The sequence below is a fragment of the Aricia agestis genome, chromosome Z (genome assembly GCF_905147365.1).
Source record: "Aricia agestis chromosome Z, ilAriAges1.1, whole genome shotgun sequence".
NCBI classification, from domain to species: domain Eukaryota; kingdom Metazoa; phylum Arthropoda; class Insecta; order Lepidoptera; family Lycaenidae; genus Aricia; species Aricia agestis.
The window spans coordinates 25,143,655-25,171,412 of NC_056428.1; the positions used below are offsets into that span (position 1 = coordinate 25,143,655).

Here is a 27,758-nt window from a genome sequence, read left to right on the forward strand (position 1 = left end):
GCGATTATTCGCCCCGCCCACTCACACTCCACGGTCCACGACCCTCACCCATATGTCCACACATAAACAAGTTATGGCCTATTGGCTATTAGATGGTGCACTAGAAAGGGATAGATATTACTGCACTAGTTACTTTCCGCGAAGAATTAACCAGGTTAATTTCAGAAGCAATACCTCTCGCATCTCGGTTTCGCTCCGAGCGAATACTTATTCAACATACCTGCAGGGCCCCCGTAAGGGCTACTGGCGCCTGTGTGCAGAAAAAGATTTTAGCGCCCCTTTAGGCAAATTTTTAGGGTCCTTGGTTGGTTTTGGCGTCCCTAAAGATGGTGATTTGGCGCCCCTAGAGGATGGCGCCCGTGTGCATTGCACACATTGCACATATGGTAGCGAGGGCCCTGCATACCTGATTAGAGCGTTTTAACCTGGTTAAAAAAATACCGGTTCCGAGCCCTGCACAGAATTGGTAAAAATAAAAGAAATATTTTCATATAAAGTTTATTTACATAACATACATAATAAGTGACAAGATTATCTATCGAAAAACAAAAAAGTAACTCAGTAGCGCAGTTCTCGCGTGGTTGGGCGTCTCGCGCCCCGCGTTTGAGACAGGGTTACAGCTAACTGATACATTACAATAAAATATATTCATAAAACTATAAAAAATAATTAAAAAGATAATGATCTACTACTAGATATGTGCGATATCGAGTCGCTGCATTAATAACAACTGATAATAATAATTAAACAAATTAAATGGAATTCATAATCAAAAGCCGATTCGATATTCTCAGGTTAGCAAACCGATATTGGCGCGATATTGACGGGAAGCGCTGAGTGATATCATGATGGAGACGTGACATTTTGGACGTACATTCTTCAGAAGCTTTCACGAATTAATAAAGTATTTAAATGATACCGTACTTGAATTTTTTTTATTAAGCTAAAATATATATTTTTATTTCGATCACTTAAAATCTCCACAGAGAACGTAGTTTTAACGTTGTATATATTTTTTTTTACATTTTAAGTCCCTTTATTCAGTACAAAAAAAATAGCTGTCTATATCTATAAAAATTAATACAATGTAATATATTATAGTATAGGCGTTATAACAACATCTCTCGTATGGATGCGTACAACAATCGAACGCCTAGCCGCGAATCACTAAGACGGTGTGTACATGCTAAAATATAGTATATTATTTTTGTATACATATTTAAAAAAAATCCCTTCACTCCCCATAGACTTCTACATGTTATGTAAATTACTGAATACATTTCCTAGGGTTCCGATTGTCATAAACTATATAACAAAACCTAATCTAACGCTTTAAACAGCGCCAGTGTGTCGATTAGGCCCGTATTTTCACCGATATATTGCTTTCAACAAAATCGTTCGTTACCTATTGCTATGGATGGGTCGATACAAAAGTATCTTTTCCGAATAATCGCTGTATTAAGAATAAATATGTGAGTTTTGTTTTGAACATCAATGGTGAGGCGCGCGTGGGCGGCGAGGGTGGAACCCGGCGCGTGCTATTTATAACAATTCGATATCTCATCATGAATCCTGTCCAGCATGGCTATATTGTTAAAATATGGCTCGACCATAGAAAAAAACTTTCGTATTTTATTATTTCCACAATAAATTTATCTATATATCAAAATAAATTACAACTTAAATATTTATTACTTCTTAAATATTAGATACCGCCGTACGACGTAAAACCAATGAGCATAAATATACAGCTTCCCACCGGGACGACCCCGCCGTGTAAATATAGCTTATCTACAGTCGCAAGCGTTGACATACGTCACTCATTCTATACAATCCCCTCGACGGCGCTCGAACGGTGAATATCCAATATCTCGATGCAGTAATATAACGATACTGTGAAGCCGAGGCGAGGTTAAGACACTTACGTAACGCCCCTTTACTCTTTTATAAAATATAAAACATTCGCTTCGTAAACGGGACGCTGTCAACTATTGTATATAATGTATATAACAACCAACGTATCTGCGCTGAATCAAGATATTGCAAACGATGTGCCGATCGGTATATCGTTGTAAAAAATGCTATAAAAAACATCAGTTACGTCTACGCTTTACTCTGCATTTTCGAAGCGATCAAAACAATTTTGGGACCTCGTCGAACAGCTATCGGTATAACAAATAATATACAAGTTTTTTTCTAGCTTCCGTTGGTTAAGCGTTGAGATATATAATCTATGGGTTTCGTGTAGGGTGTATCTAATATATAAAAATATAGAAGACGTTGATGTCTGGTGCGGACGCCGGGGGTCAGTCCTCGCCGCACGAGTCCTCGTTGTCGGCCTCCTTGATACTCGTAAAGAACGACGTCAGCGCCTTCAGCATTACCGCTGGAGACAAAAACGTACGTGTAAGAAATACACCCTTAGAGTCTAAACACACTAAGCTGAAAATACGCCGATGTTCGGCATGATTACGCCAGCAATGCGCTACACATACAACACAACCCCCCGGTTTCTGAATGGTCTGTCAAATCACTAATCAACACATCCATGCTAAATTAACAGCAGTGTTAGACTGCTGTTAATTTAGCATGGATGTCAAATCAGTTTGAGTTTCTGATACATTAATCAGCCGAAAATTAACTAATCATTTTTAATTTGACTAGCGATTTGTTTGTTTTCGTTCATTGCTTCACTATTACCTATCAAAAATGCAAATTAAATGTCAAAAGAAGGAATTGCAGACTGTCGTTGCCGTCAAAAACGTTCTGGGAATTTCAAATCTTTACTTTCTGAAACATTGATCAAACGAAAATTAACTAACCTGTGATCAGCTTAATTTGACATGCGATTTGTTTATTTTCGTTCATTTGTCAGAATTCCGAATTTCACTTTTTCAGACGATATCAAATCCTACTCTTCTTCATTATAGAAATGAAATTGATTAAAATATACATTTTTTGCAAATAAAACAGTTTATTTGCATAATCGACGTATTTCTTACGATTTTTTATTAAAACTTCATAATAAATGTGTTTACGAACCTCATAGTAACGTACTTTCAAAGAGAAAATGTAGATTCACATAAAAATCACTTGAATTCATAAGTTAATTCACCCACAAGTACCGATTAGTTGACACAGCTTTTGACAAACTTTAAGCCCCAATTTCACCAACGTCTGTTAGTGTTAACAGCTTGTTAAAATGTCATGTCTTCTCTTTCATTCATAAGAAAAACGAAAGAGGTAACGTGATACTAATTCGAGCGTTAACTTTAACAGTCGTTGGTGAAATTGGGGCTTAAGAGGATACACCAGGGGCGAGAGAAATTGAAAATAGGTATTTGAAAATGTATTGCTGCCTCACCAATCTCAAGTCTCCCACCGCAGAGCGATAAAGACAACACGACAAAAGTTCTAATAAAAGAACAGAAAATCTTCGATTCGTTGTCCGCTGATTCCTTCTCCAAAACTTAACCGATTTAAGTACTTTTTTCATTAAGAATTAAAGCAAGGCTTGAGCTGTGTTCCTATGTTTTATTTTTTTTGTATATGCTAGCCACTTTTGTTTTCTGGGTGTTTGAACACAGAGGAAAATCTGGCAATTTTTTTGGGTTTTTGGACGTTCTTATCTTTTTTGATAATAAAATTATGAAAAAAAAGAAAACATAGGGACATGCTAATAGTGGCCATAGATATTCAGGAAAAAAATCATAACTCTACCGGCATTATCCAGGGAGGAAACAGGGGACAGCGTTTGTAAGGAAAAATGGCGGTGTGGAATCCTCTTAATCTATGATCACGGCTTGACAAGCGTTTCGGAAACCCAAAATGGCGGTTGACGTATCATTCTCGAGTCAAATTGAACAGCTACCGTCAACTGACGTGCTGATCAAATTAAACTAACTAACCGTGCTTCTAGCAACCCATTTGTTACTTGACTAGAGATTTAACAGGCGATTAGTTAATTTTAGTGTTGATCAGCCTTTCAGAAACCGGGTGAACGCGACGTAATTTCGGCATGGTGTGTCGCCAGTCTCACCAGCAATTTAAAATACATTGCAGGCGTAAACGTGCCGAACTTCGGCCGCGTTTTCTCGGCCTAGTGTGTTTAGACACTTACATGAAAAAATATAGGCAATAGAAAAATAGCGTTGCGGATCCGTAAAATTGCTAAATGGGAACCAATTTGGTATTATTTAACTCAAATTTTCCTTGTCTGAAGTGAACTGAAGAGACAGAAAAATTTATTTTAGAAGATATAACCTAAAACAACAATAGTACACACCTTTGCCCTCTGGTTCTTTTTCTGATTCTTCCCACGCAATAAAACCTTCTACCGATATTATATATTGTTCATGTAAAAATTGGAATATTTCTAATGTTAATCCTGAAAAGAAATAAAAATTATTGTAAATTGTAATATTTACCAGAATTAAACAAAGCATCGACGCAATTTACTCAGTATCCTGATTCTAGTATTTTAATGCAACAATAACGCAGCTTTGTTTCTCATTCGATCCAGCCTGTTTCTGATCAAAATAAGATGGTGTTCTCGTGAAACATCAAGCCAACATGACAATATATAGATAGGAAACGGATTGGATCAAAAATAGAACGGAGCTGCATTAAATACAAGAATTAGGCTGCGTTACCACCAAAGCAGAGCTAAGCTGCGTTGCGAGGAATGTGTTTTTAAGAACCAATAGAAACGCTTCATTTGCCTGACCACGTTCAACCCAATGATTCTATTGGTTCTTGTAAATCTTTGCAACACTGCTTAGCCTAGCTGCGGTGGGAACGCAGCCTTAGGGCGAAGCCAAACGAGCGTAATTTGTGAGTTGTGAGTCGCAGAATTTCGGTTCGGCAGAATTCTGCTGCAATCAGTTTCATACCAAAAGTCCTGTTTGATTCACACAAGCGTAATTTTGTGAGTTATGATTTGTATGAAAAGATATTTACGCGGCAGAAATTCTGCGACTCACAACTCACAAATTACGCTCGTTTGGCTTCACCCTTAGGGTACAGTTCGCCACAGTTTTACATCTTACCTTGAGGATGTTCCAACCTATGTATTAATTGTTGAATTCCAAAGAGACAACTAGTTTCGCGCTCAACTTTGGATTCGCTAAGCTCGTTTATAATCAGTGGAGAATATTTGTTCATTCTCTCGAGACTAAAGTGCGGCACGTCTCTATTGTCTGAGCCGTAGAGTGCATATTCGCATATCGTTTGACTCAGGGCTCTTAGGAACCAGTCCTCACTAGATGCTGCACCTAGATTATCCTGTCAACATAAATTAATTCTTTAATAATATCTTGGAGTTCCGATAAACTTCATTGAGATTAGTTTAATAATTTTAAGATCGGTTACATATAAGATATTTTAAGTAGAACAAAAAATATACATTTTTCCTCATGGAGACAAGAATACGACAATACGAATACGACGTTCAGGAGTGTACAATGATGCTCACCACCGGTTCGGGAACTAACCCAGGGAGACGAATCGGCGCAAGTAGCTCGCAAACACTTATTCTATTGGGTATATATAAATCTAGAGCTTTACCTTAATCCACCCTTGTATTGTTTCACAGGACTCTTCGGAATTCATAAGCTGTAACAGCTTAGTTTGTGTCATTGTGGGGGAGAGGATCTTTGACGTGTCATCAGTGGTAGCACCACCTTCCAAAAACTCGAACTTATTTTCTTCAATCCATTTTGGCACCTACGAGAACATTTTTAGTTTTATAATACTAAACTGACAAAGTTTTTACTGACAGAGGAAAAAACTTAATCAATAATGTGTTTTCCGATTGCATAGCATAATACGAGTCAGTGGCGCGCAATGCCGAATATGGTAATATCTAATAAAAAAGTGAATAAGTTTGTTTGAGAGTCCTTGCTTGTGCAAAGCGTTGCTGTAGTTGAAAGATTGCTGACTAAAAATGTTCAGCATTGTACCGCATAGTGTGCTGTAGACTGTAGTGCTGCAATTGAAAAACAGAGAATGTAATTTATATAGACACAATGTATTTTATATACACACCTGTTCATCACTCATCCATTGACTTAGTTTGAGACCAGACTCACTCCATTTTGTTTTAACGAAGGTTGGTCCCATGCTATCTTTTAGTTCTCTTATTATAACCCTCAGTATTAGATGGCCGTGCTCGGCTTGAATTACTTTTTCACAAATGCTAAGCGCCTGCTCGAACGTTATATGCTGAAATAATTTATGTGTTAGCATCATTTTTACAACATAAAACATAATATATATTGGAAACATTAGAATCAGGAATTACCTTCTTCTCTATTTGCGGCGCAATTAATTTTCCTAAATATTCGTACAACATTGGAATATCTATGTAGAGGTCGGGCGCAACGGATACTATTTCTTTCACACCCGTTAGGAAGTTCTCTATTGATATAACGTTTTTGGATACTATGTCTGTGAGTAATTTTATAATTATTTCCGCCTCCTTCGATGACCTGAAAAATGTATACGAAATATATAAATATATCGCATCAAATAAATTGCAAATAAACACGTGTCATTGCCGTAACTCACTTCTCGATGGCCACATTCAATATTTCAGTGACAATACTAGCGTGGTACTGTGGTGGCAGCTCCTGTATGTCCTGTATCGCTTCATCGTTTTGACTGGGATTGTCGAGGTGTTCCATGACAGTCATGTTGATGGATTTGATCTTGTTCTCGGGCAGAGGTTCCTGAGGGACGTTGGTGGGTGGTGCCTCCGCGGCCGGTGGGGTGGCAGCGCTCAGGCTCCTGCTGCCCGAGTTGGATCTCGTAGCGGCGGTCGAGCTCGGCCGACTTCCACTGCCGTTATCTACAATTGATATTTACTTTTATCCAAGTGTTCGAAGATCAACACACTAGAGTGATGTAAAACATGAGTAATGTGTGCTTTATGTATAAATACTGCGTGAAAATTTAATGGTTGTGTTCCCGCAGGAAAATGATTTTATCTTAGTAGTACAATAGATTTGTGAGGTTTTTTTTATTCAAATCGCAAATAAAATTCGGCCGGGTCATAGCAGTTTTTTATTAAAAAAAAAATAACATGCATGATTCGATAGTACTCTGAAGGTAAATCGTTCTGCTGCGGGATAACAACCACTAAGATGTCACATTGTATAATGAAAATATCAAATTTACATGATTTTTAAAAATAATTAGTTTAAATAAGCCCCAACAACTGTTTTTATGCAATTAAACTACTTTAACTTTGATATATAATGAGATTTACATCAGTTCATCTCTATTCTCTTATTTACATGATAAATCAGCACTTGTTAAAATATATTTTACCTCTAAAATTTTGAAAAATGCAATGTGCAAGTTACAGCCAAATAATACTCACTAAAATCACCCCTCGAGTTAAAGGTTGATCTTTCTATCGATTTTGAATGATGATAACTTGGTGGCAAATCCTTGGTCGCTAAAAAGTAATTTTATATTTACAATGTGGTTATGATATCTTAGACACAATCCTTTCGCTACAAAAAAAAAATGTACATTCACACAGAATATTCAAGTATAAAGATGTGTAGTTGTGTATGGGCAAAGTGTACTCCTAAACTGTGTGTATCCTATAGTAGAACCTATGTTTGAACAAAACCTTGTTACATAGACACAATGAGATGAAAACAAGATTTACTAACGCAAGTTACGAAACCTTGTTTTTAAATGAACGGTGAGCAAGACCATGGTCCTATTTCAGCCGCTACCTGTAAATGCCATGCATTGCATGCATGCAATCGCGCGACAGAACATATAACATGTATTCATAGTTTGGTATTTCCGACAATTAAACCTCCTAAAGTCCTAAGGTACCCGAGAGTTCTGTTGAGTTGATGTGTAATATGTATGATTACATACACATCGAACTAGGAAAGGCCAAATAGGATAGTCGTGCAGAGACCTAGAAATCTTTTGAAAGCGGACACATAAAAATTACTGGAGGGATTACCACGTCACTGATGTTGATGGGGCAGGAACTTGTATCCTATGTACAAGTGTACAAAAAACACAATGTTAGATATATGCCGCATAACCGAGCCCATCGATCCTTACCACGGAGCTAATACTAAGAGGAGGTGTCGTAATCAAGTTTCCTTATGAAACTTACTTAATGTGAGGGGGTGTCAAGCTCCGCCCACTTCTCAATATTAAAGTAATGTTACTACTTAGTTCAACTATCTTACACTAGATGTCATTTTGTCTTGAATATTATGGGACGTACTCAGAACTTTAAAAAATGAAAGTACATTAATTATAATAATGTCAATCAATAAAATTAGGGTTAGCATTTTGACTGATTTTTTAATGTAAAATAAGGAGACAGACGAGTAAACGGGTCACATGGTGGAAAGCAACTTTCGTCGCCCATGGACACTCGCAAGTCGCAACATCAGAAGAGCTGCAGGTGCGTTGCCGGCCTTTTATGAGGTAATAGGGTAGGGGAGGGCAGGGAACGGAATAGAGCCGCTATCCCCAACCCGCGCCCCGCCGGGACTTTATTTGTGGCCTGCGTTATGTTAAACCATTTTGAAATTCACGTCCACCGGCAAAATAATGTAAAGTCGTCGTGATAGTCGTGAAATTTTTTCTACTTTTAAATAGTTAATTTTGAAGAATGTTATTTTTTAGCCCTAAATAACGATTTTAGCTATTAAATGTGTTTCTAAGTGTACAACGGTATGCAGTATTTAAGTATGATTATAGCAATAAACTTACGCAAAATTATACGCATTTACGTCTGTATTATCTTTCAAAGGTTTGGCCATCTAGTGTCAAGTAGCATAATTAACGCTGAAAGCTGAAATGTTCTAGAACTTTTATATTTAAATTACATTGAAAATTATTTACGGATGAAATATGATGTTATTCATTTTATCAGAACGTCTGTCTGAGTAACTTTGACATTGTAAAACACAATACTTCATCCTTTCCTTGTTAAAAACGCGGAAATCACCAATTCATTGGGAGTATCGTTATGTGTGCACCTGACAAACGCTGAAAGTGTACTGACTTAAGCCCAGCCCACAATGATGACGTCAGGACCTAGTTGAGTGCAGTTGCTTAGGCCAGCTCCTCTTTGTATTAGCTCCGTGATCCTTACACTTAACGGTTAAACATTACTTCATTGCATCCCCAAAAATCGAAAATGGTAGAATTAGAAATGGTAGGTCATTATTAAAAGTTGTTGCCAGTAGGTGACGTTAGCATTTGAGTCGGTGGTAGTCTAACGGTCATACTAAGATTTTTTCTATTCATATCAACCAAAACATTTATCTAACAGAAAACACTATCCAAGTAAAGAAATAACGGAGCAAAGTTAGATAATTTACACATGTAATTGCACATAGTATATGCACATGGCATGTGTACCTAAATTATACTGTTGCACTTTATAATATACACAATTGTAACTTTAGATTATTAATTGATCAATAACAAAGTCACAATCAAGTTTTCAAACATGGATAGTTATTTAAAGAAAGAACAACGAACCTTATTGGCATACCTAAACTTACAAGTATTGCAGTCCATTGAAACGTTACAATTTAAGGTTCGCGCTCACTTTGTCGGCGCGTGCCGGGGCTTGCCGGGGCGGATTGGGGCTCAGCGCAGTGCAAAATGCGCTATAGCACACTTTGCCGGGCCGGGCCGCATCGCATGGACGGATTTTGAGTACTTTGGATAGCTCCAGTGTGACCACCCTTAAATCACTCGTGACTCGATATATCAAAAACATTGCTATATTCTACTAAAATCTACTAGAACATGTTTTAGATTCTACCGAAAATCTACCTTTATTAATCAATGTATTCTACGTGGTTGAAAATAAAATAAAACTAAAATGTTTATATGGACTGTCTTCATTATGCATTTTAATTTTTTATATTATTTGTTACTTGACACCCTGTATAATATCGATCTTCTATTAAAATTTACAAAAATGGAAATCTATGTGAAGTGTGGTCACACTGTTGCCGGGGCGCAGCGCGTTTGTCGGGCCTTGCCGGGCCTTATCGCATTGACGGAAATCCGCTGCGCCCCGACACAGTGTGCGATACGCGCATCCGCTTCCATACAAATTGTATGGAGGCGGATTTTTGCGATGAGCCCCGGCACGCTGAGCCCCGGCACGGCCTATCTCAATGGGCTCACTCCTTTAAGGACCGAATATTGCATTGCCTACATGTCCCACGTGCAGAAAAGCAGGCCTGAAATGCTCTAGTCTACAGTCCGCCTCCATTGTTCTGGCGAAACATACAGTAACATAAAAAGTTTCTCATTTTTTTGCTTATAACTTTTTTATTTTTAATTTAGGGTAAAAACTAAAAAGTTAAATAAACACATTTAGTGGCAAAATAATTCGCAACAAATTATGATTTTACAAATTTTTTGTAAGACGTACAGTTTCCGAGGTATCGCGAAAATAGTGTTGTCACCACTTTTTCCAAGATGGAGGCCGGGGGACAAGTGTGGCGACCCCACAAACTTGAGGTTAAGCTTCTATTTACCCCCCTACATGTCCCAAAAATAAAATTGCGTCCTCTAATAAATGCAAAGCTAATGTTACAATATTTCAATGGACTACATAATGTATAATAAATAAAATGTATTTAGATGTACACCTATGAATCATACGTCAATCGATAGAGAAGATGTTTACAAACTTGAGTACTAACTGAAATATTTTTAGTAATCTGTGCTTAAATATAATGTAAGAGTGTACAGGTGTACATATTGTATGTACATACCTACATGTGCAATGTGCATGTGTACAAGTGGAAATACAATTAATAATAATATGTCTGTGTAACCTTGTTTCTTAAAAAATAAAAGTAATTGTTAACTTAAAATGTTATGTAATGTAAGAGTAGTCACAAAATAATATTAAATACAAAAGTAGTTTAAGAATAGTATGTAAACAGAACGTCTCTCCCAAACCGTTAAACTTTTTAGGTTTTTGTATGCGAAACTATGTCATGTTTTTCTTGTAAATTGTAATGCATTGAATAAAAAAAATAACAATAAATATTCTTACACGAAAATAACTTTAGGTATGCCACACTCTATACAAAAAGGTTCGAACTCTTATTTAAAATTATGTTGAGTGCAATTACTTGGGTATTGTTGATTTTGGGTTGGGATGATTGGGAGTTACTTCAAAATTAAATTTGATGTTAATAGTGCAGATAACGTAAAACATGTACAAGATATAATTTTATTATTTGTTAAGATGATCTAGTTTTGTTGAATTAATTATAAAATGAAATTAAATAAAGCAAAATTTAAAAAATTGAATATTTGATAACTGCAATTTTAGCCAATAATATTTACATTATAGCCAAAAATTATAAAATGTAGCAAGATTCCAAGATTTGCCAAAGATTATGGTAACGGGCAAAAATAATATTAGTAATGATCCAGCCGAAATAACTAAGACATTTCATAATAAGAATTCTGTTTCATACAGATGTTGAACTGGATGAAATGTTTGCCCACATTACTTATATTAGTACAGACTTCGTAAACTAATAAATGCACCTCACCATTAGTAAATTTAAATTTCTAATTAACATTATCTGATGATGTTTAATACGGGCTACCAAAATGTACTTACTTCGTAGCGTCGACGGGTCAGTCTGAGAGTGTTCCAACATACTGTACATGTTGTTCTTAGTAAGACTAATCATGGACGCGCTGCTGGCCTGCGGGGTGTTCTTTGTGCCAGATCCCTGGATCCAGGAGTTGTGAGGTGCCAGTTTGATGGTGTTCATATTACTCTGAAAGTGCACAACCACTCAGTACATGCGTCATACAACCTTAATAAAATTTGTAAGTATGGAGCAAGTAAGCAACCTTCAAGGATTTTGTGGCACTTGGATGACATATTGTCATTAAAGTTACGCGTCCACTGAATCCGAATCGGAGTGTACGGAGCGTCGCGTTACATACTTTGCACTTTAGCACCTTGTTTATTTGTGTGTAAAACAACGCAACGCTGACGCGACACGCCGTGTCGACTGGCTCTTAGGCTTCAGCCTCGAAATCAGCGGGCGGCGCTTTCGGCGCTTTTCGACGGCTTTCCGCGCCACCGCCAAAGCTCCTGCTCCGCTGCCCGCTGATTTCGAAGCCTTAGGCTTGTTAAACAGCTGTGTTTTAAGTGCCTCTACAAAATGACGGTTTAAATCCTGATTTTGGGTATGCGCCAAAAGAGCATTGCAGGATTACTACAGAAACATACACCGCCACAGGCGTCGACACTAGATTAAAAACATTGTAAAAACTTTAAAAAGTCAATAATATAAACAACTACAAATATATCTCGTTTTCGTTGTTTTTGTCAACTTCTTTTTTTTTCTCAACAACCATAGCTGGAGTAGTTGAGATACTTTGCGATCTTGCAACACCTACACACTATAACTATAGGTGTAGACTGTTACTACACCGTATATACCATACCTTCTGGGTGACAGCCTTCAGCTTATTGGTGTCGACGGTGTAGCTGGTGCGAGTTGGCTTCCACGCGTCGTTGAACGGCTGCCTGCGCCCCTCACCCCTCTTGTTGCGACCGCCCTCTTCGCGACGGAATCCCATTGGTGACGAGTTCATCAGCTACACAAAACCAACCAATACTTCAATAATGACATAAAATTGTATGATTATAGTCTTATTTTAAACTAAATCTAAACAAAATAGCAAATTAGCAATACCAAAGCCAAATATTGTTGGTACAATAAATCTTGTACCAACAAGATTTAGCAAGAAGCCAATTTTATATTGCGTCAGCTTCATCTCTCTTTAGAAAATAAGAGCTATATATCATTGCCCAAGCCTAGTTACCTCAATGGTTCGCTGCTGCTGCTCGGCTTCCTTTTGGATCTGGTCCATCATCTTGGGCTGCGAGTCCACCACATTCTTGGTAACCCACTTCCTTCTCTTCAGCTCGATGACGTCTTGGAGCATGAAGCGCACTCTGCTGCTGATCCTGTCCGACTTTCGTTCGACGATCTCCTGCATCTTTTTGAACACGGCTTCCAGTGGCTCCTTCACCTCGCTTTCCACTTGTTGACCGATGGTTGTCAGCAGCTTGCAGAGACACTCCAGTTTCTCCTCCTCAAGCTTGTCGATCAGATGATTCATACAGAACACCATGATCTTAGCGGTCAACATCTTCAGCTTGTAAAGTTCACCTAAAACAATGCATGGCCATTATCCGTTTGCCGATATTTCACTGCATGAAGTACCAATATAAAATTACATTTATACAATGAATAAATATGACTGTATTCAAATACGCGAGCAGCCTTGCTTCGATGGTAATAATCATAGGAATAACATGTTTTTTATTTGAATTACAAATCTCAAAAACGTTTCAACATATCATACATTTACAGATAGTTTTATAGCATAAGCTGTATTTTATCAATCGCAAAGTAAAAAGAAACATATTTTTCAAAGAAATCCAATTCAAAGAAAACAGAAAATGCTTAGCATTAAAATTATATATAATTATTAAGACTGAATTAAATTATTAACAATTTTATTGGTACTGATAGTAGTTTATAAACTAATATTATAATTCTATAAACAAAACTTGCAATGCAAAATGAAAATAAGCTAACAGATTCAATGCTACACTCGCTCAGCTACGATTTTTTGTAAAATAAAGTCATTTTTGTTACTCCAAGCATCAGGTAGACACAAGAGAAAGGTATAAGGACTATGATCACAAAGATAATGATTACTAAAAAGGTATCAACCTTTTTAGTAATCATCATCATCACAGCTATCAAAACTCATCAGAGTTTTGATAGCTGTGACGATGATGATTGGGACTTGGTTAAGTACACTACGCTAGCAAGATAAAATCGGTTGCAAAACCAAAATTACAACCAATTTTAAATAAAAATTTGCTTGTATTACAAATAAAAATTGTTTTGAAAGTTTCAAAATATTAGATCAATTTCTCACGCTCCAAATTACGTCTTTTACACGCAACAGCTGTCAATGGAGTTATCGTTCCTTGCGCAGTCTAATTTAATAATTTTATACAACGAATTCGTACACGCATATGCATTGCGTTGAACGCTCGAAACGAATAAATCATGAAAGTTGCTTCATAAAAAGCAGCTTTATGTTTAAAAGCAAACAACTTATATAACAAGGTCTTGCGACATTTAATCGTAACGAGGTCAAATTGACACAAATTATATTCAATTCTATGTGTATCGACGTTAGACTACATATATCAGTTATGTTTCGCTCAAATATTTGATACAAGCATGTCGTATTAGATTATAGAACACAAGGAAAAAGCTTTGTTAATACACTGTGCCAATTTTACATTATTTTTTTTGCTTTAGCCAATTGCAAATGCTAAATCCAATTAGAAAATGTTCGCTAAAGCGCATTCCGAGAATTAAATGAAGAAAAGGAATAATAAATTCTATTAAAATGTATTTTTTTAATATACTGGGAATATAAAAATAGTATACTAACCAATAAATCGCACGTTTCCGACGGACCTCATTCTGATGCGCCTGTTTTCTTCATCGAGTTGCAATTGCAATTCCTTCTTCTTTGCCTGGAAGAAGAGTTAATCATTTATTGCACATATTAACTTTTTTCTGTTATTCCTAGAGCATAACAACCTGCATAAATTAATTTAACCTCTGCTTTTCTTAAAAAATGGTGCCAAGTTAGCTTATGTCAAAAATTTTTTGCATCATAGAAAATTTAAACATAAATAAAATTCAAAATCCACAACTATGCGAGGCCTCTTAAAATTTTTTGATTTCTGAACTCATTTTGCCGTTTGTTTCAGCCCTTATGAGCTCATGTCAATCAAACACAGAGACCAAACATGACATTGTAACATGAAAACTTGGATATTTCCATACAATCCACATTATGGACAGTCTAAATATAGACTTACTGGGTCAGTGCACTCTGCAACTTCCTTCTCGAGTCTCTGTACATTCTCGTCTACTTTTACGTTTTGGAATTGGTTTTGGCACCTATTGATGATGAGTATACGGAAGTTCACAAACTGATCAGGTGAAGTGCTGTTATTTGCCGGCACCTGAAAGAGAATGTTCAAAGTTTATCATATTTAACCAGTGAGTTTTGGTTATAACGACGGCGGAGGGACCACTTTTGTGTTGTCGCTATATCCGAATGTCCTTGTATCCGAAATAATAATAAATCATGTATATTATACGTTGTAAGGTGTTTGCCATTTTCATAATTTCTTCTACATCAAAATTATTTCGGCCTTTACCAAATAAACAGTAGTTCCAGAAACACTGTTTACTCATTGGAATTTTGCTTTCTAACTAATTAAAAAATGTGACCTCGTACACGTGCTAAGCAGTCCTGCAAACAAGCTAGGCATTTATTGACCATCTGTGAATGTAAACAATTCATAAGAAAGAGTATAAATGAGTTGAGTGAGACTCAGTCGCATTACCCGCAAGGGAATTTTAGGAACCTGTCAATGATGGTTCATAAAAACAAGTTGCTATACCCGAAATTGAAGCCGCTATTACCTAAAGAATTTCATACGAAATATGCTTTAAATTCAAGGGACATATATTTGACGTCGCTTTTACGAAAAAGTCGTTACAACCGAGGTCGTTATTAACAAATCCACGCTGTTTTAACTGGTCATTACGACTTCCGACGCGCTACTAGAAATTCCGCCCGAACCATACATATCCCACAACAAAGTGCCATATACCTGTCTCCATGGTCTACTCAATCTATCTATGTACCGAGTTTTTTGAAAACCAGTCATTTACTTTTGATGTCATTTAAGATGTAATAAATGTGTATGGTGACAATTTGATGAAGAAATACTAGATGACTAATGTTAAAGAAGGTATAATTCTTGACAATTCTTACCTTTATTGTAGACAATTTGTTGCACATAGCAGCATAGGCCTCAGAGAAGTTGGGCTCATCGATGGCCTTCTCAAATATCAAATCAATAACACCCTCGAGACGACTCTTGGTGTTGATCTCCAAAGCCTTAACCTTCTCCAGTAGGGTGTCGAATTTCTGGGGAGTGAGCTTGTTCAGAATACCTCTGAACTTCTTGTAGACCTCCTAGAAGAGAATTAGTTTGTTACTGCATGTATATTTTGTACAATGACAAAATTTCATAATATTAAATTTCCTCAAAAACCGTTAAGTAATAAATATATATACACAGAAAACTAAATTGAGGACACTATTGAGGCCAGTATTCCAAAAACAGGAAAACTTGAGATATTTGTAATGACGTCATCAAAAAACTATGCAGTGTGCACAAGTGCACGTAAAAAAACTCATATCTATTTACAATAACAATTGTTGTATAAATCATTAGTAAAGTAGATACTGTACCTGGGTCTTGGCCTCTTCCTCTGTCAGACTCTCTTTCTTAAACCGAGCAGGCCGCCAGGCATCTTTGGTCTGGTTGAGCTTAACCTCTTCCCTTAGTGATAACGACACATGGATCACTGGCTTATGACCGCCACCACCTGAGGGAGTAAGCTTAGCACTGCCCTTACCTTTTAAAAATTATAAAAATTAATAAACAAACAAAAAAAAAAAAAACAAAAACAACACAAAATAAAACAAATCATAAGCAAATTGGAGCAACAACTTAAAAAGCAAAGGTTATTTTGATACCATTTCTTGTAACGGTTTAACAAAAATAATAAGATTTGTAGACATTGGAGATTTTAGTATTAAATAAAAAATAGAGTTGCATTTAGGATTTAAATGATTAAGAAAGTGCACATAACAATTCTATAAAAATTAAGCAACACATGAATTTGACAATGAAATATCATACATACCACCTTGAGCCATACTCCTTCCATCCTTCTTGGGCTCTTTCATGACATTATTCCTTGGTGCTAAACCAGAAACCTTCAAGAAGTTAGGGTAGAAGGCATCATTCAAAGGCCTAGTAATAGGACTAAATATCATATTATTTTCTTGTATGGGTGTTGTCTGGAAGAGGAGTAAGAAGTGTAAAGATGGGGAATCGCTACAGCATATTTTATAACTTTAATATAATATCTACTTACTCTCATAACATTACATGCTTCGAGCAATGGTACATTCGGTTTATTTTTACATAGTGGATCATCCTTAATTTGCATTAGTAAATTAATATCATAGTGTTTCTTTCCAGCCTTATTGAGTGGGGACCATTGGTCTGAAAGAAATGGTATTATTTAGCGAGAAAAATCAAAATTTAATAAACTAAACCATAAAATGCAGCCTGTATTACACTTGACATTATTAAGAAACTACTAATTTTTTTTATAATTTAATCGGATCAATAGTTCAGACGCTGAAACATGTAATACTGCCACTTTAAAAAAAGTAAATAAAAGCATTCCAAATTACCCTCTGAATAATTGTATTTAGGTACAAAAGCAGCAGGCTTTTCGCTTGCTGCTGGTTTCTCAGTAGGTTCCTCAGAGGATTCTTCCTTCGGGGGAACATTCTCTTGTTCTGGTTTACTTATTTTATCAGTCTCATCTTTTCCATTTTCATATGATTCGGCTTTAGCTTCCTTTACTTCATTGTTAGCCATTTTGTTAGACTTCTTATTGTGATTCTTGGCGTTTTTCACAGCTTTCTCATTTTTGTTAGCTTCTTCCTTCACAGTCTCAACAGTTGTGTTTCCATTTGCTGTATCAGAATCTACATAACATAAGAATATGTTATTCGGTTGAAATAATAATAGTCTAGTCATTTTGAAAGACTTACAATGTGACATGTCTTTGTTGTTATTGGCTAGAACTGTGGTTCTTAACTTGTGGCCTACATTGTTACACACTTAAGTGGAATTTTTGTTAAAGTGGAGGTTAAGGACCAATGGGATAGAAAAGTACACCTACCTGCAGGCTTATTGTTTAGATTAATATCTTTCATCTTAGGCTCTGAATGGTTACGAGTCACGTTGGCTATGCTGTGAGCAAGTTTAGCTTGAGCTTGTATCGCAGTGGACTCCTCCTTCTTAACATTAATTTCTGGCGGGGCGGGTTGCTCCTTCGCAACCTTTTCGATACTAGCTGACAACAGTTCAGTGGCAGTGGGCAGTTGCTTAGTGGGGAATGTGGGCTCTTTAATCACAACCTCAGGCTTTTTATCAAGATTAGGCTTCTCAGTCTCGGTTACTTGTGGTTTCACCACTTTAGTACTTTCTAATGTTTGATTGACTGGACTAGTTGGCGTATTGATAGTCTCCGTTATACTATCAACTGAACTAATCTCTGAAAAATGTAAAATTATTTTAGTTTTTTGTTCAGTAAACAAACTCTAACATTAAACTGTGTTACAAATAGACAATGAAAGCATATTCATAAAATATACACATCTAACATTGAGTAACATAAAGTTTGGCATAAGTCAGCTGAGATATAACTATTTTTATAATAAAATATGCTTTAAAAATATTTAAGGATTGAAAGGATTCAAAACTATTTGTATCCTGTATGTAGTTTAATATGCTGAGTGATGACAAATACAGGTCATAAAAGATGGAATAGATTCAGTTTTTTATGTTTTATATATTATACACTCATGGACTTATTACTGAAATATACTTATTCTATATGGTGTACTGTGTACTATTTTATTTAGGCCCGTATTTTTGGTCAGTACTTAGGATGCGACCCGGTCTCAAGACGCAGTTCGGCTATGTGATTGGTCCAAATTTTGACAGCCAACTAATCACAGAGCCTGAACCGTGTCTTGAGACCGAGATGCATCTTGAGTACTGACAAAAAATATGGGCCAATAACCTCAAATTATTGACTGATAATAACTTTATAGTTTTTATATTCTCTCTGCCCTTAATTATTACAGGAGACAAAAATAAAGATCTTGAAACCAAAACTATAAACTGACACATCTATCCATCCCTTAAATACCACAAGGTATTTCAACATGCAACACAATAGATACACTTCAACTAATATTAATTAGATAATAATGATTAAACAAATTAACATTAAATTTGTTACTGATGTGAATGTATAATAAAGATATGCTAGATAATGATTGGAATGTCAAAAACATTAGGTAATTATAACATTTAAATAAACCTTGAAACTGATGTGGCAAACATTTGCCATTCTTTTCTAACATTATGTTTTTATTATTTTTCTTTTTTTAGTTTTATTCATAAAGTTAATATATAACTTTATGGTTTTATTGAATGCGGAAATCGCAACGACTGAAATAAGGCGGTAGGTAAAAGTAGTAATTATATACCTACAGTAATTTCACACCAAGGATTTTGCCTATCTCTATGAGGATTTGCATTGACCGAAATTACAAGTTACATCGATTTGTAAGATAAGTCGGCAGATAATAAGACGTAATACAGAGATATAGCGAGATTCGATTACAGCAAAATGGCAGAGAACAAACTTGAAATGTCGAATGCGAGATCGAGACAATGATGTCCGACTTTTACAATTAACTAGTCCTTCTGACTCATTTCTAACACACATTCAGCATTTTAGCTTCGTTTTAGATCACGCCTATCACTTTTTGAGAACCAAGTTCGTAATCTATAAATAGAAACGTGAGGTATTTCCACGTGGGAGTTCTATATCGCACTATACCTGAATGTCTAACTAAAAATTATATGCACCACACATATATAAATTGTAACACACTTTTGAGACCGATTTAATTTGAAAAAACTTCAACACGTCTGGATATATTCCAATAACGTTGCAATATGGTAAAAGAAAGTCCATTCAAAAGGTCACTCAAGGATCTAGCGATTTTTGCACACGTATCACTTTTAACACTTTACTGATTTTGGAACTTACTTTAATTTTTTATAGCGAATGTTTTATATCATTCGTTATAGTGATAAAGCTTCAAAATAATAAAATTTAAACTATTTCAAAAGCAGCCATGTAAGTGACTGTGAAGTAAAAGCCGCCATGTTGAATCGTTCCATGCGGACAGGCGACCAAAGAGACTAGTGTTGTGCGCAAGTTCGGAATCGATCGACCCGTCCGTGCAATACGTAACCGATTATTTTTAGCGTAAAGGATCGAATAAAATAAGTTGTCAAATATGGGTCACCTATATTATTTTTAATTACGTAATGCACTTAAAAATAATAATATTTATAATAAACCTACAATAATATTAATTTATGTTGTTTTTTTTGTATTTTAGATAATAAAATAAATTATAATCTATAATGGATTATTTTTATATCGCGTCGGACTTAATTAACTGTTAGCCTAGTAAACGAATAATTCTTCTTGGAAAAGTCGAAAGCAGAAATTTTGACTTTGGTACCTTGTTTAGACTAGTTAGGAGATAAACATACTAAAAGTCCTGACCCCTCCGAGGTGAGCCCGATGGAGGGGGGGGGGGGGGGGGGAAAAAAGGTCCCGTTTTTTGGTTTTTTGCTTACTCATCATAAACGATGCTTCGTACGAAATTCTCTTGTACTACATAATAAAAGCTAATTAGCTTCTCCACAACTTTGTGCTTTACACTTTATATCTATCTCCAATCATTGCCTCGCTATGAGCTTCTAAAATTGGCCGAGTGTGTTTTTTAGGGTTTCGTACACAAAGGGTAAAAACGGGACCCTATACTGAGATTTTAATGTCTGTCCGTCTTCCTGACCGTCTGTCTGTCCATCTGTCTGTCCGTCTGTTTGTCCGTCTGTCTGTCCGTCTGTCTGTCCTTCTGTCTGTCCGTCTGTCTGTCTCCGGCTATAACTCAAGAAAAATAATAGCTAGAAAGTTGAAATTTTCAGAGATTATGTATTTCTGTTGCCGCTATAGCAATAAATACTAAACACAAAAGAAATTAAATATTTTAGGGGGGCTGCCATACAAAAAACACAATTTTAAAAGCTTTTATTTATCTTGCTTTGTATGTATTGTTTATTGTATGTATTTGTATGTATGTATGTTCGGGTGAAATCTTGCAACTCAATTTTTAAGTAGATATATTTAACCGATTGAGCTGAAACTTTGCATACACGTTTAGTTTGGATGACATTGCACGATAACTTATCGTGCAATGTCATTGCGATGCGAGCGATGCACAGTGTACGGAGGAGACAAAAAAACGGAAATTTTCTATTTTCTTCAATTTTGAATAGGCATTAATATTATGAATGCAGGAGTAGAACATCCGGGTGTCAATTCGCAATAGTTTTGATGCTACGAGCTACCAAAATTTAGCATTTTTTTGCGGCCCGGAAGGGAAAAATCCATATTTCTCCAAAACTTTTACGTAATAAATAAAATTTTGTATACCACCTGAAAGCCTAATAAAAAAGGCATATTTCAAGCTTTTTTCTTGATTCGCCGTATCAATATTTTACAAACAATAAAATAATTTTCATTTTTAGCTTTTTATTTTTTTTATCCAAAACTAAACAAAAGATGCAATCGAAAATATCGACAAATTAAAGGTATACAAGCATTCTATACGCACAAAAAAAATCACTCTCGCATTCATAATACTAATGCCCATTGAAAAAGAAAATTACCGATTTTTCGTCTCCTCCGTACACTGTACGATGTCACATACCCGTCGATAAGGTATGTGACATCGCTCTAAATCCAATATGGCCGACCATCCAAGATGGTGAAATAGTTATTTTCTATGCAGTCCTACAATATGGATATTAAATTAAAGGGATTTTTGACAGTAACTCGAAAGCAAATGTAAGGTCTATGTAAGGTACTACATCCAATATGGCGGCTCATCTAAGATAGGGGAATGTTTATTTTTAATGTACTTCTGCAATATGGGTATCAAATGAAAGGGCTCATTGAGAGTAACTCGAAAACAATATAATGTCATTCTACATCCAATATCGCGGCTCATCCAAGATACGGGAATAGTTATTTTTAATGCACTTCTGCAATATGGTTATCAGATGAAAGAGCTCATTGAGAGTAACTCGGAAACGAATGTAATGTCATTCTACATCCAATATGGTGGCTCATCCAAGATAAGGGAATAGTTATTTTTAAAGCACTTCTGCAATATGGGTATCAAATTATGGGTATCAAATGAGAGTCAAATGAAAATTAATACTCAAGTCGTGTCGTGTCGTGTCACTTTTATTAAATTTGACTTTTTACTCACGCAGTAATAAACGGGAACCACGACAAACATACTAAGAAATTTAGGCAGAGATAACTATAAAACTAAAAATAAATTATAATCAAAAAACTTTTTGAAAAAAGCTTTTATTTATATAAGTAAGTACTTACTCTGAAAAGGAAAAAAAAATCTTCTTAAAATTTTTAAATATTAAGTTATAACCTAAATATAGGTAATATTATACAATTTGCATGATCATAAAAGCTTGTCGCGAGACTTAACAATCTGTCGGTATTTAATAAATTTATTAAAAGTACCTGGATGACCGAGCTTTGCTCGGTATAACAAACATTCATTGATTCGTGTTACTTAATAACGCCATCTGCTGGTCGTTAAAACAATTAGTTGCTCACAAAATAGTATAATTATTCGCCAATAGATGTCAGGAAGAGTAATATTTTTTTATTATTATTTATATACATACAAGAATTGCTCGTTTAAAGATATAACATAAAAGATATAATATTAATTTACTCGGTAGTTGGTACTAGTTTATTTACAAATCGCGCGACAAGCTTTTACTATCGTGCAAATTGAGGTTATAAATTAATAGTTTGAATTTTGAAGGAGAAATTATTTTTTTTCTTTTCAGAGTATAATTAAAAATAAAAGCTTTTTTCAAAAAGTTTTTTTTGGCCTAATTTTGCTCTATAATGGTACGGAACACTACGTGCGCGAGTCCGACTCGCACTTTGCCAATAATTGTCTCTTTGTATTTCCACAGAGATATAGCTTATATACACTTTAATTAATATTATCACCTTATACATATTTTTACATTCATATAATATGGTTTTCATATTTTTATCTGATTTCAAAATTGTGTACAACGTCTACTCTTTTTTAGGGTTCCGTACCCAAAGGGTAAAAACGGGACTATTACTGAGACTTTGATGTCTGTCCGTCTATCTCCAGGCTGTAACTCACGTAACACTGTAACAGCTGTGAACGGTAATAGCTAGAGAGTTGAAATGTTTACAGATTATGTATTTCTGTTGCCGCTATAACAATAAATACTAAAAACAAAATAAATTAAATATTTAAGGAGGGCTCCGATACCACAAACGCGATTTTTCAAACATTTTTTGCTCGGTATCAATGATGACAACAGGTAGGCACTTGAAATGTAAACAAAATACTCAGCTGTATTTATACTTTAATAATAAATAATAAAAAAATAAAAAAAATAATTAACGGGGGCTCTCATACAAAAAAAACTCAATTTTTTACTATTTTTGCTCTATAATGATACGGAACCCTTCGTGCACGAGTCCAACTCGCACTTAGCCGATTTTTTTTGACAAGCTATAGACTGTTACTTTAATACATTAATACACTGTCGTTCATATCATATCATAAACAAATGCCTGTTATCTTTGGCGTTAACTATTATGTTATATTGAAACAGAATAGAAAGTCAAAGTATCTTGTTAAAATACAGATTTAATAATGTAACATTTCAAAGAATTTTCTTAAAATAAAAGTTACCACGTGGAATCTAAAGAATGTTCGGACTCCTCAACTTTTTCATTCAATGAATTTACTTAACGAATGTAATCAAACAAAAGTTTTATGAAAACTTTTAACAAAACAATTAGACGTGAAAGCCCACATCCGATTGTTTGGTTAGGTCAGTTCTACCTGCATTATAACAATGTAAAGTTTCTAAGAATCTATATTTTAAAGTTTCTTTGGTCCAAAATAAAGTCATAAAGGTTAAAATAAATGTATCTAGTTTATTCTGAATACGTTGCTTAAAATAATTCCTGGCCATTCGATTTTTTTAATCGACTTCAAAAAAGGAGGTTATGAATTCGACCTGTATGTATAAGAAATATTTCCAGAACTGCCTAGTTTTCGTATACGTCTATATCAATTAATACGTGGGAGAGCCATGCTTCGGCACGAATGGGCCGGCTCGACCGGATAAATACCACGTTCTCACAGAAAACCGGCTTGAAACAGCGCTTGCGCTGTGTTTCGCCGAGTGAGTGAGTTTACCGGAAGCCCAATCCCCTAACCCCTATCCTATTCCCTTCCCAACCCTCAACTATTCCCTTCCCTTCCCTTCCCTACCCTCCCCTATTACCCTATTCCCTCTTAAAAGGCCGGCAACGCTGATGCTGCGAGTGTCCATGGGCGACGGAAGTTGCTTTCCATCAGGTGACCCGTTTGCTCGTTTGCCCCCTTATTTCATAAAAAAAAATGTCTTAACAAATATGTCAAATTTAAAAAATATATGTAGTACCTGTATCTTTCTATGATTGTGTTCGCATATCTCCTGAATGTCCGGTTTGAGTAATTATATTTTTTGTTGTACAAGGTATTGTTCAACTTAGGGAATACTGCGAGTTTAATAAAAATTGGGCAATAGGGAATTTTGATTATCAATTACGTATAATTTCGAAGTCGGTTTCATCTTTTTAAAAAATACATACTATTATTTTAGTTGAAATACTGTAGCGGCAACTAAATCTATATATTAATACGTGAGAGAAAAACTTTTTAACCCTTTTTACGAAAAATGGGGAAACGTAGACGTGCATGAAATTTCGCACAGTTATAGTTTATATGATGAAGGAATGCATCGAGCTAATATTATTTTAAAATTATGCTTTTATCATATACATTTTTACCAAATAAAACGTTACACACACTACGACATAGTGACGTAACGACGAAAAATGACAGATTATTGAGTGACAAGTCTATACATACGAATTATACTCTTTTATTTATGGTTAAAGTCTGTTGACAACAAGTTGACAAATTGAAAATGGATTATTGTTTTTTTTTATTTAATTTTAGATACTGTTAGACACATAAACTTATAATAATTATAAGTTTATGATTAGACAATGCTTAAACGGCCAGTCTGAGATCAGCTGAGTCCCAGAGACAAGAATTGAAAAAACCTATGATGAAATCAATATTTTTTACAAAATATAGGTAGTAATCCTAATGTCGTTGCAAATAAGGTCGAATTTCGACCATTGGGCGATCTCTAGTAATTATTATTATATCTATGAAAATATCATAAACATTATTTGACAGATAAATAATGTTTCCTTTCCGATTTTTTAGATTCTGTATCCTGACAGTTTGTGAGATTTTAGCTTAACGTACGAATACGAGGTCTACTACTAGCAAGGTTTATAATTACTTATATACTTTGACTTTGTTTCTGACTATGTCTAGACTGAATAATGTTATGTCTTCATGTTCATGACGTGACATTAAGGGCCTGTTTCACCGCTTCCTGATAAGGCTATCCACCACTTAATTTGACAGATGAAGTATGGAAAATCTGTCAAATAAGTAATAACCCTATCGGGCACCTTATCAGGAAGCGGCGAAACAGGCCATTAGTCTTCGATTGTACTATCAAAGAAGTTGATTCCTAGTCAAACCCATTCGACAGATTACAATTAACATTGAATTGACATTACCCGACCAAATGACGTCTGTCAACTACCTAGGAATCGATTTTCTCGATGGTACATAAGACATTATGTCTATCTTGGTAAATCCAATGATGGTATGTACGTTGATATTTATCTGTCCATATACCATATTATCTCATTCTAATATCTCGAAAATTGCAATATATTATGACGTACAAAAATTTGGTACTTCAAATAAGAAATTATTACACGTTAGAGAATTACATTCCTAGAGAAGATAATATTTAAAGATCATTTTTCTGGAACAAAACTGGAACACTTGCTCTAAGTGGCTGATTTTATAAAGGGCATTGGGTAACTTTGTATGGACCTGTGGCGTCATTTTTTTTCCAGCGGCCAGGGATAAAACCATTAACTATTTTGTAGCACTACATTAGAGAAACATATATTAGTAATAAAAATTATTCTAAGTAATATCGGAGCTGAGCTACGATTATTTTGCTGCTTTTGAGAAATTTTTCGCTGACATTCCAGTTTCAATTACAAGTAACCTAAAGGACTCTCCTGATGATGCTATATTGTTACTTAAAGAAAATGTAAATGAATGTGATATCGACTTTAGATTTAAAGAAGTAGGTCCTGAAGACATTTTAAAAACTTTCAATTTACTAAATATTAAGAACACTACTGATTTGTGGGGCCTATCAATGAAAGTTATTAAATCTATAATCGATGTTATCGCGCCCTACTTAGCGACTATATTTAATGATTGTATAAAAAGTGGCGTATTTCCTGATTTAATGAAACACAGTAAAGTTTTACCTCTTTTTAAATCTGGTAGTAAGTTGGACCCGTCTAATTTCCGACCTATATCTATTTTACCGACATTGAGTAAAATTTATGAAAAGATAATACTGAATCAATTACTAACGCACTTTAATATAAATAATATTTTACATAATAAACAATTTGGATTTACAAAGGGACGATCTACTACAGACGCAGGCGTTGAATTGATCAGTAGTATTTTTAATGCCTGGGAGACGTCGCAGGATGCTCTAGGAGTTTTTTGCGATCTCTCAAAGGCCTTTGATTGCGTGCAACACAAAACATTGGTCAGGAAACTCTGTCACTATGGCATAAAAGGCACAGCACTCGCCCTCCTAAAATCGTACTTGTCAAATAGAACTCAGAGGGTTCAGATAAATGGTAAAAAATCTGCTGGTGCAAAAATTGAAATGGGGGTCCCACAGGGGTCTATATTAGGACCCTTCCTGTTTCTTATTTATATAAATGACCTGCCATTCTTAATTAAAGATAAACATGGGATAGTATTATTTGCTGATGATACATCTCTTACATTCAATATCAAACGGCTTAATGCGTGTTATGACGAAGTAAATAATGCTCTCTCAAAGATTGTACATTGGTTTAGTGTTAATAATCTTTTACTTAATAGTAAAAAAACAAAATGTATTAAATTCAAATTGCCCAATGTAAGGCAAACGGAAACCAATGTGCTTTTAAATGGTGATGTTATGGAGCTAGTGGATACAGCTGTATTTTTAGGTATTACACTAGACTCCAAGCTTCAGTGGGGCCCTCATATTGCTGGGTTGGCCGACAGACTCAGTTCAGCAGCATATGCAGTAAGTAAGATTAGACAATTTTCAGATGAAACAACAGCACGTCTAGTGTATTTTAGTTACTTTCATAGTATTATGTCCTACGGCATTTTGCTGTGGGGCAATGCTGCAGATATAAATACAATTTTTGTGCTGCAGAAGCGAGCTGTGCGGGCAATCTACAAGTTGGCCCGTAATACTTCACTTAGAGAAAAATTTAAGGAAACTGGAATCTTAACTGTTGCTTCTCAATATGTCCTATCAAATGTATTATATGTTAAAAAGAATATATATCAATTCACGAAAAAATGTGATACCCATGGGAGAAATACTCGTAATAAACATAAGCTTGAAATTCCGGTGACTAGACTTACTAAAGTCAAAAATTCTTTTAAAGGTCAATGTATACGCCTTTATAATAAGATCCCAGAAAGCGTTCAAAATCTCTCAATTAATAGATTTAAAAAAGTTGTTAAAGAACGTTTGTGTACCAAAGCGTACTATAAAGTTACTGATTTCATGA

At 35.3% G+C, this 27,758-nt stretch overlaps 1 protein-coding gene across 2 annotated transcripts in view; it reads right to left on the reverse strand.

Annotated features, from left to right (window-relative positions):
- Positions 1-484: 484 nt before the first annotated feature.
- The window catches only part of LOC121739357 (eukaryotic translation initiation factor 4 gamma 3-like), an 86,941-nt gene continuing 59,667 nt past the window's right edge, over positions 485-27,758 (reverse strand). For both annotated transcript variants that reach the window (XM_042131767.1, XM_042131768.1), the window contains 19 exons: positions 17,940-18,314; positions 17,443-17,742; positions 17,118-17,248; positions 16,884-17,040; positions 16,426-16,592; positions 15,943-16,146; positions 14,975-15,121; positions 14,539-14,623; positions 12,880-13,229; positions 12,499-12,651; positions 11,657-11,819; positions 7,382-7,459; positions 6,568-6,847; positions 6,302-6,488; positions 6,046-6,222; positions 5,566-5,724; positions 5,049-5,283; positions 4,286-4,387; positions 485-2,386 (listed from right to left, as the gene is read on the reverse strand). In XM_042131767.1, coding sequence (XP_041987701.1) covers positions 2,307-2,386; positions 4,286-4,387; positions 5,049-5,283; positions 5,566-5,724; positions 6,046-6,222; positions 6,302-6,488; positions 6,568-6,847; positions 7,382-7,459; positions 11,657-11,819; positions 12,499-12,651; positions 12,880-13,229; positions 14,539-14,623; positions 14,975-15,121; positions 15,943-16,146; positions 16,426-16,592; positions 16,884-17,040; positions 17,118-17,248; positions 17,443-17,742; positions 17,940-18,314 — 3,530 coding nt within the window. In that variant the 3' untranslated portion in view covers positions 485-2,306. The remainder of the gene's footprint in view (positions 2,387-4,285; positions 4,388-5,048; positions 5,284-5,565; positions 5,725-6,045; positions 6,223-6,301; positions 6,489-6,567; positions 6,848-7,381; positions 7,460-11,656; positions 11,820-12,498; positions 12,652-12,879; positions 13,230-14,538; positions 14,624-14,974; positions 15,122-15,942; positions 16,147-16,425; positions 16,593-16,883; positions 17,041-17,117; positions 17,249-17,442; positions 17,743-17,939; positions 18,315-27,758) is intronic.